Here is a 9,604-nt window from a genome sequence, read left to right on the forward strand (position 1 = left end):
CGACACTGAGGGTTGCGGTCCATTGCCGGTCACAAAAAAGAGACAAAAAGGAAAAAAAAAAAAAAAAAAAAGATTTGATAAAAATACATCCGCCTGTGCCAATTAAGCCTAAAATGATGGTTACACCAGTTGCATTTAATCATTTTTTTCAATATAGGAAGTGTGTGCTCTCTCTATTTGAGGAACTGTTCTGTTATATAATACACACGTATCTAAGATGTTAGGAGATCATTTTACATTTCCCTTAGATGGTTTTACGTATAATGAACATTTAATAGGACATTTCTATCCTATTGATAGAAATCTAGCCAGGTTGTCAAATGCTAAAAGCATGGGAGGATGTCCCTGAGGCTGGTCAATAAAGCAACAGGGACAGGAAGAGGTGGACGAATCGATGAGAAGGAGCCCAGCCAGGCTCTCTGGGGGCCAGCAGGAAGCACACAGGATGCTCCCCCTTCCAGAGCCCCACCATGTGGGCACTGTCTCCTCCTGAAAGGGCCCGAAGGACAGGGTTATCATTAGGGGCCAGCTAGCTCGCAGCTGACTTAGGAAGGGAGAGGGGCTGTTCTAGGAAATGGGTGGAGAAGGTAAAGGAATTTTCTTACCAAAGAACAGTGGTTTCGGCAGGCAGAGTGGACAAGATGAGGAGGGGACCCAACAGCGAAGGCAGACAAAGGTCAGAATGAGGGTGACGGGGCAGCTGGCTGCAATCATGAATGAAGGAAGCGGAGCATAACGCACCTTCTGGGTGCCAACTAGACCCTGGCGAGGCGTGGAGGCGATGGGAAAGCTCTCTGGAAAGTTCGCATGGCAGGGGACACATGCCCAGCCTGAGTCCCTAGTGGAGAGCCCTCTGCCCCAGGAGATTGGGGAGGCTGCGGTAGTAGAGACCCCCCACAAACTGCCAGCCTAGAGACTTCAGCAGTCAGAAGCTACTGAACAGACAAGACAAAAACGCCTGGCCAGGACCGCCTGTAAGCAGGCTTCCCACAGGGATGTAAACAGTCGGAGACCAGATGCAAAAACCCCGGAAGAAAATCTCTCAGTATTAGATTATGGTGCAATAGGAATCTATCTACATAATTAAACTGCATAAGAATTAAGTTATAAACCATTAAAGTCTTAAAATTGTATTCGAGGCCTACCATCCACTGCTCGATGTCACCCCATTTTGTATCCAGCCCATAATATTTCTATAGACAGAAAGGAAAGAAAATTAGGCAAGAAGTGAAATGTTAACTGCGTAAGAAACCGTTGTGACATGCATTCCCCAATTGCTGCCCCAGCCACGCAGTGAGGGTGACGTGCCAAGGCAAAGCGGCTGGCAACACGCTGGTTTCTACGGAGGAAGCCGCTGCTCGTGCAGTCCGTGCAGGTTGTGAGCCTGTGCAGGGAGACCCTCCAGCTCCCTCCACCCCCACAAGCCAAGAGAGCCCAGGACAAAAGCATTCCTGGCGTGAGGAGGGTGGCCGCCATAAAGACCAGGAATGGACACTAGCCCAGCAGCATTTCAAGCCCCTCTATAAAGCCGTTCATGCCTTCAAAGCAAATGTACTGGTGAAATAAAACACCGTTTAAGAGAAGCAAAAGTTGACTGAGAGCCACTCCCATGTGGCTACATCAGGAATGAGGAAACCCAGAGGAAAAGAAAGAGGGTGAGAATGTGCACTGGTGCCTCGATTGCTAGTGCACGTGTTCCAGCTACCAGATACCTATGTTGAATTTCGGCCCATGAGAATTCAGATATTTTGGATGTCTTTATAGCATGCTACCAATGGAAAGATGATGGTAGCCTACGGAAGAGGTCGTTGTACAGTAAGAAAAATATGCAGACATGCAAGTTATGTTTGGAGTTTGCTTTAGCTGATACCTCCATGTGTTTACATTGCTAGTCTAAACCACAGCGGTCCAAGTTAGAGTTAGAAAAGCAGACTCAGAATGGTGATTACTGTCACTAAATACAGTAACCCCAAAGTTAGGTGGGACCCCAGGTTATAATCTCAAATAATGAAGTTTTGCTTTTCTCTTTACTTTTCCCTCAACTTCCAATAAGAAAATCAAGGAATAACCAGCCTGGCCTCTGTATCATGTAACACAGATGTGAGTTTTCTCTTTGAAATCCTATAATCAGAAGAAAAAAAAGGGATGCTACAAGTATAAGACAATTTTTGAAATTGTTTTACAAACCAAAATGTGCTGTTCTATGTCTGTTAGTTTCATTTTGAAGGGCGGCCAGATTTAAAAATACACAGCTCTCAGACGGCCTCTCCCCCTTGTCTTACGGGTGGTGGTAAGTAGAAAATTGAAGATGAAAAATTAGGAGGGAAGATTTAACAGTGCTTTTAAAAATTCAACAAAACTGAACTCTAATACAAAAAGTATATGAGCCACAGTTGTTTCTGTAAGTTATTTATTTCCTTAAAATATAAATTCCAAAAGGAAATAAAAGCACCTAACAGTGCTTTTAAAAATTCAACAAAACTGAACTCTAATACAAAAAGTATATGAGCCACAGCTGTTTCTGTAAGTTATTTATTTCCTTAAAATATAAATTCCAAAAGGAAATAAAAGCACCCCCCCCAAAGTCATGTTTTAACTTCAATTTCAGTGAAATGCATCAGCTTAAAGCTATTTTGCATTCAATTAACGTTGGCTCCGCAGTTACTGTCAAGTTCCAGATTTTTCACATGTAAAATGTGATGTCATCACCCATCCTCATGGCTTAATTACATAGAAGAACGTTTTTTAAAAAGGGAGGAGGCCATAGAAATGCACAATAAATTTATTTAAATTCCAAAAGAAATCTGTATTATTGCTATTTCTATTTTCCTATTTTTCTTTTTGCCATTCTATACCTGTATCAAATACTGCGCTCTATATATTGCTCTTTTCATGATAAAAGAACCAGTATTCAAAATGTTTTACCTGGTTCATGGGTGGCCTTATAAATAGCTACTGTAACTCTAGCTGCATTTCCACGCCATTCCTGGGGGCGGAACACCCCTAGAGACAGCAAGTGCAATTAACTAGTAGTTGCGATGTTAGCTAGCAGCACCAGCACAGCAAAGTCTAGAAAGGGCAAAATATTTCAAATGTAAACCACTATAATTAGCCAGTGAGTCATGCAGAGGCCAAACTAATGCAAAAAGTACTTGACTTTCAGAAATAGCACTGATTTAAGAGAAACCATGACGTAAAATAGCCAACTTGGCTGGGAGAGAATGTTTATCATCTCCTTTTCCTCTTTATAAATTTTAGTGATAAGGAAAAGCCTTTCCTTCTCTTGGAAGGACACACCTTTAGTGCAAAACTATGCATCTGCTCTTTCACTGAGCACTTCTGGAGCTCCCTGGAGCTGCACATTGTATACAAATTCACATTCCAACACAGCTCTCACAGTGTATCCCTGGCCCTCGGTAAAAAGATGACAATGATGTAGAACAAGAGAGGGACAAATTCAAGTGCAAATGACCAGACGGAGCCCTTTCCTAGCTCTGGGCAGCAATGTCTCGCTCTGTCAGTCATGGCGAGGGCTCCCTGTCGAGTTCTTCTTGAGACTCTCTAGGGATGGTTGGGAACTCTAGCTTCAATATCCATTTCAGTACTTGCGGCCTAGAAAAACTAACAAAGTACAAATAGACTCTGGCGTCTGCTTAACTGATTTTTTTGCACTCTTTGGGACGGTAGTTATGTGGAGTGAAGGGGACGGAAAGGAAAGCAATTCTGAGTGTGGCCAGTACAGGAATCCAACACAACAGCCTCCTGACTGTACTGACGGTGGGTATAAAGGGCCTGCACACTCTAACCTCTGAAACCAAGTGACCTTGTCCTGATTTCCTTAGCTGCTCTAGGAGAAAAATAAGAGGGTACTTCAAAAGGTTCATGGAAAAAGGTGGAATTAAAAGATACTATGAATCTTTCCATAAACTTTTTTATGGCTGTTCTTTATCTAGAAACTAAATAAATTTATAAAAAGAAACTATGATAGATGTCATAAGTAACAAACTAAATTCATTTATAGAAAAAACTCACTGCACAGAAATTCTATAAATTCTCGGGAAACAGCTCACTCCTTATTTCATTATTGCTAAATCATGAATTACTGACTTGATTGTCTTCATCTTTATTTTGTGTGTCTGGCCTGCTCAGTGTATTTTTTTCTAAACCTTGGCTGCTTCTACAAAATACTACCAAAGAGATGCACATTAGTATATGACACTGACTATTAGGGATGGAGGACAGGTTTGTTTTAAGCTAGTGGATTTTATTGTTATATCATTACTGTCTTTTTCATTCAGATTTTTAAGTCAATATCTAATAATCTCTTAATACGTAGTAATTTGCATTGATATTTTCAAAGTTTTCTAAAAAAATTAACTGGAAAAATTATCTTTTCCTTTCAATATATGATTTCAAAAGGTTCCCTAAATTCTGAAATGTGATTTTATTTTGTTTTAGAATTAGAACTTTTTTCTTAAAGAAAAAAGTTTCTAATTTCTTGAGGAAAATGGAGATAAGAAAAGTATTCAGTACACAGAAATGTGTCTGACGTTGCTTTCGTGGGGACCTAAGCATTCTTGTTCAAACACACTTACAAAGCAGTAAAATAAACAGTAAGAACTTCAATGTATCTTCTGTTCAAGGCGTTATTTCTGAAAGGTGACCAGGCCCTTGGCAAAAAACAACAAAAAAGTACATGCAAATTAGAAAATAAAGAAGGAAGAGCCTACCTTTTGAACCTGATAGATCTATAGAGAAAGACAAAAGAAAAAGGGAAAGAAGTATAAAATCCAATTAAAGAAGCAGAAACATCAGAAAGAAAGGTTCTGTAAATAACCAGAAACACGAGTAAAAGCCATACTGGGGAAAAAAAACAACAACAGTGAATACTGGTAAAATATGAATAAAAACATGTTTGAAGTCCCATTGAAAGAATTAGTAATTTCATCACTTACTTTACAATCCATTTTAGAAGTATGGGATCTTGCTATTATTCTAATGAAGAAGTTCGTATCACCAATTACCATTAATGGGAAAAAGTACTTCATCTTTAATTCAAAATTTCTTTTCATAGTACTGTAAGTTTAACCAAAAAGTGCAAAAGTCAACTGTTCAGATTCACAAATAATGAAGAAAGAGGCTTTGATGTTGTGATTCACGAAGATACAAACAGAATACCAGGAAAATTCCAGCTAAAGAGTGATCATTAGAATATAACTAAAACACTTTTTAAAAAACAGGTCGTTAGCATACATTGACATATTAGCTTGCTTCAGTTTTCCCCTAATTTTGTAGCAATCACTAGGTGAGTCTGAGATACCTACTCATTCATTCATTTAACATTGTCCAAGGCACTGCCAAAACTGTAAGACTTGAAACTTGCTGTTATATAGAGTACCTCCAACCAAAATGTTTGTCAAGTCAGTAGCAATGAAAAGATACACCCTGATCACCATTTTTTTCCTGTTAATGCAGGTTCTCCCATGAAGTTCAAGATTCACTTGGATTTCCCAAAGAGTATCTACATATTGTCCTTCCCTAGTAAGTCCATTAAAAAGGAGCTCATACTTTTTCTTTGCATTTAGAGAACATTTTATAAAAAATAAAACAGAGTCAGGATTTACATTTTCAGCATCAACAAAAGGTTCTTGATTAAACATGCTTAAAAAACAGTACCTAAATTTAAAGATACTATAATCCTGGGATTCAATCATTGTGTAATCAACTTTTTTTTTTTTTTGGTCTTTTTTCCGTGTCCAGCAACGGATCGCAACCCTCAGTGTTGCCCCCGTACCGGACCGGGGACCGGCAAGGGGATTGCAACCCTCGGTGTTGCTCCCACGCCCTGCTCAGCCAGTGAGCGGGAACCGGTCCGTATGTGGGATCCGAACCCTCGGACGGGAGCACCGCCGCGCTTCCCAAGCGGCGCACTATCCAGTGCGCCACCGGGCCGGCCCCTGTAATCAACTTTTAAGTATAATCAAATGAGCTCAATTTATCTATCATGTTAAACAAAACACCTTGAATTTTTGGGATTTTCTAGTTCCAATTTCTAGCTTTAAAACCAGGATTGTTATCTTTAACTTTAGGTAAACTGTCTTTTACTTTTAATCATATCCTTCTAAACAACCTCCAAAGCACAACTAAGTAAGCTGTAGTCAGTTCTCACCATCTGCACTGCTGAAAAGAACAATTAAAGAAAGCGTAGGGTGGGCTGGGGCTGGCCTGGGGTCTGGGTAAGTTGGCAGCCAGCTCACTGCTGCTGAGGCTTTATGATACTTTTGCACCCGGACACTGGTGGCTTTGCTCACCTCTCCTCTCTGCACTCTCCCTTGGGGGATCCCAACCTGGGCTACCAGCTTCCTGCCCTCCGCAGCTCCTCTGAGCTCCCTGTGAGCCCTCAGCAGACCTGACCTCCTCCTCCAGGAAATCCTTGACCCTGCTCAGCTACACTGCGCAGGTGGGATGGCTTACGACCCAGATGAAAACAAGGCTCATGTTTCCCAATTGTTATACCAAAATATCAACCCTACTGGTTAAACACTGATCTTCCAAAGCATATTCATTTCCCCTTAATCAACAACTTAAAATGCCAGGGCCCCAGGCTCTCGGATTGTATAACCTCAAATTGTGTTAGCTAGTTCTAATAATAGCCAGGCCCAGAGACGTGATATGCAAAGGAGAGTCTGAGGGAGGAGTTGTCAGTCCACCTTCCAGGAACCTTCAAGCATTTCCCTAAAGCCTCAAGCTCAGACCCCATTAGCTTGACTCACGCAACCCTCTAGACGTGTGCACAGATATTCCTGAACACACACGTACATTCCCCTACCCCCCGGACTTGGGTCAAATCAAGGGACAGCTAGATGAACAGGTGCTGCTTCTGTTTCCTGTAAAACCCTTGCTAACAAATTTATCTTCTGTTTTATGCTTCATATACTGTGCCTCAAATTCAGCACCAAAGAGAAACTTGTTTTTCAAGGCATGCTTCCACTTGGAAAATGACTAGGACTGTGTTGATTATCCTACCTCCCCCTTTGCTGTGACTGCCAGCATGCTCACAGCTAACTTCAGTCCCATGGTTGACATGTTCACTCCAGCCTGTGTGCTTGTTTGCTTTTACTGTGGATCACAGAATTGATTCCGAGGCAGAGGGGTGACAGGAAGACCCCAAGCTTTGCTGTCAAGTCGGATCTAAATTTGAATCTTGGCTCGGACGTTTTCTTAGCTTCAGGGAAAACTGCCTAATCTCTTGAAGGCCTGTTTTCCTTGTAAAATTCGGGAAGATGCTCCTCACATAAGTGACAGTACGCAAGCCAGGGGCTACCACATGGCAGGGCCCTGTGATGTTTACCCAGCCCCAGTCCTCTCTGACTAGTAATAAAATATACATCTATTTTATTTCAAATCTTTCAGATCCCTGTTTTTGAAGAAGCAAACTTTAAATGGTAATGCTGTCATATTTCAAAGATCCTAAATTAAAGATAGCAACATTGTTGTTTTTGTAAATGAGTGCTGCTGCTGGGCTGACCAGATCAATATAAACACTAGTGGCAGAGCCAGGGCGCCTCCCCCTATCCTGAGCCTCCTCTCCTTGATCTGGCTCTCATCTCCTGAGGATGGCTTCTGGCCTGCCAGGTATGTCCTCTGCTTTGACAAAAAGTGGCCATTCCGACCTCGAGCTGCCTTCACTCTGTGTCCCCACGTGCTGTGTCAGCCAGCGTTAGGTTCTCTGCGCCCCACTCCCTGCCCCACCTTCCCTGCTGCTCCGCACACTGGTGAGTTACAGGTGCAGATGGGGGTACCAGTCATGTGACCTGACCCCAAGCAGGAGTCTGCTGAATAGACAGCAGCGGCCTCACTTTATTACAACCTGCCAGTGACATTACAGCCAGGATGGGGGTAAGCGCAGACACCGGCAACGCTGAGAAAGCAGAGGTTTGAACCAAGAGAAAAAGGGTGACATTTACTGAAGCCGCTTTCTCACAAGGGCCGCCGAGCGCTCCCACGTTGAGAGCGCAGACCCAAGTCACCAAAACGTGGTGGTGGGAGATGTTCCCTGGAACTCAAATCATGACAAAACATTTTGATTCCTCCGACCCACTTAAATGTCTTTATGATAAAAGCGAAATATGCTGTAAGGATGGAGAATTTCACAATTCTAATGTGATCTGCTCACCAAACGGTACACGTGTGTGGGGGACCGAGGAAGGCAAACTGGTGTTTTGAATCAGACTTCCTGGGATTTAATCAGATTTTCTCTGTAAAGGCTGAGCTCATCAGCAGGTAGCAGACACCGGAGGGCTGTTCATTGCAGGGGTGTGGGATCCATAAGTCACAGCCATGTTGGAGTCCAGCCTGACCGCCCTGCAGCCTGGATGGGTTATTGAACCCCTCTGGGCTTCCATGGGCCTTACGGGGCTACTGAGAGGGGTCCTGAAAGCCAGCCGAGGCCCTGGTACCTTCCTCACGTCGCCCCGCTATCCACAACATCCACTCCCTGTTTTTACAATACTAAAATTAAGTGGCTAAGACTTAGCAACTGTTTTTTCCCCATCTTGCAATACTGCAACTGAAATGCAAAAGTTCAGCAACAGACTACTGTTATGTTGTCAATTAAAATGCAACAGGAGAGGACTTCCTTTCACTCAAAGGAAGAAAGGGATGCGTTGCTTTTAAAGGAGGCCATTCAAATAGATGATTTCTTGGCTTAATTCATCTTAATTTTTATTTTCTAAATCAAGAACTTTCGCCAAAGAACTTTGTAATAAGCTGCTTATATCATTTATATATTTAAATCACTTCCAACCATAATTAAGGAGAGAATATATTTTAACCAAATGTACAGTTCAGAAGATAATATGCATGTACATACTATATAATTCACTTTCACCTTGATTTTGTAGAAATTTTACATTTGTAATTTTCGTGAAAGTACATGTGAGAAAAATGAGAAAATGACTGCTTCTCCCATTGTCAAAACTAAGGCAGGAGTTCCCTCTGAGTCCTTGCTTCAGCTCTGACAACAGAGCTGAGATGACAACCACAGGCCAGGAGTAGCATTAACAGGGCACGGGGACTTAAAATCCAACCAACTGTGGCGAAACCTGGCAGAGTAACAAAATTCTCTGGGAAATTCTTCTTACAACTCTTTTACAACTTTAATGAAAACAAAACTGGGGGACTGCTGGAGAACTGGGGGAAGCAGACTAAAGCTGGAAGAGCCCTGGACAGGGTGGGTGCGGGCCGCAGCTACAGGGGGCAGCTTTCCCAGTGCTCTGGAGAACCAGGCAGCTGCCCTGCAGCAAACTGTGCTGTATCCTAAGAAACAGCGGCCCAGTGACCTCTGAATGAACTACCTTACTGCCTGCCGTTTGGTTTCTAGAACAGATGGAAGGGGCTAGCAGTGTCCTGCATACAACAGGTTGCAAGTATCTCCTTTAGAATGAACAGAAACATTCTAAAGAGAAACTGACACCAGGCGGTTTGAAAAAGCAAATGGGGGCCGGCCCGGTGGCGCACTGCTACAGTGCGCTGCTTGGGAGCGCGGTGTAGCTCCCGCCAAGGGTTCGGATCCCACATACAGACCGGTTCCCGCTCACTGGCT

At 42.7% G+C, this 9,604-nt stretch overlaps 1 protein-coding gene across 1 annotated transcript in view; it reads right to left on the reverse strand.

Annotated features, from left to right (window-relative positions):
- Nucleotides 1-9,604, reverse strand: part of LRRFIP1 (leucine rich repeat (in FLII) interacting protein 1) — a 93,744-nt gene that overhangs the window by 63,364 nt on the left and 20,776 nt on the right. Inside the window, exons 3-4 of the mRNA XM_008586075.1 lie at nucleotides 4,731-4,748; nucleotides 1,146-1,193 (exon numbers count right to left, since the gene is read on the reverse strand). Of these exons, the coding sequence (XP_008584297.1) occupies nucleotides 1,146-1,193; nucleotides 4,731-4,748 (66 nt within the window). The remainder of the gene's footprint in view (nucleotides 1-1,145; nucleotides 1,194-4,730; nucleotides 4,749-9,604) is intronic.

The sequence above is a fragment of the Galeopterus variegatus genome, unplaced genomic scaffold (assembly GCF_000696425.1).
Source record: "Galeopterus variegatus unplaced genomic scaffold, G_variegatus-3.0.2 Scaffold108, whole genome shotgun sequence".
NCBI classification, from domain to species: domain Eukaryota; kingdom Metazoa; phylum Chordata; class Mammalia; order Dermoptera; family Cynocephalidae; genus Galeopterus; species Galeopterus variegatus.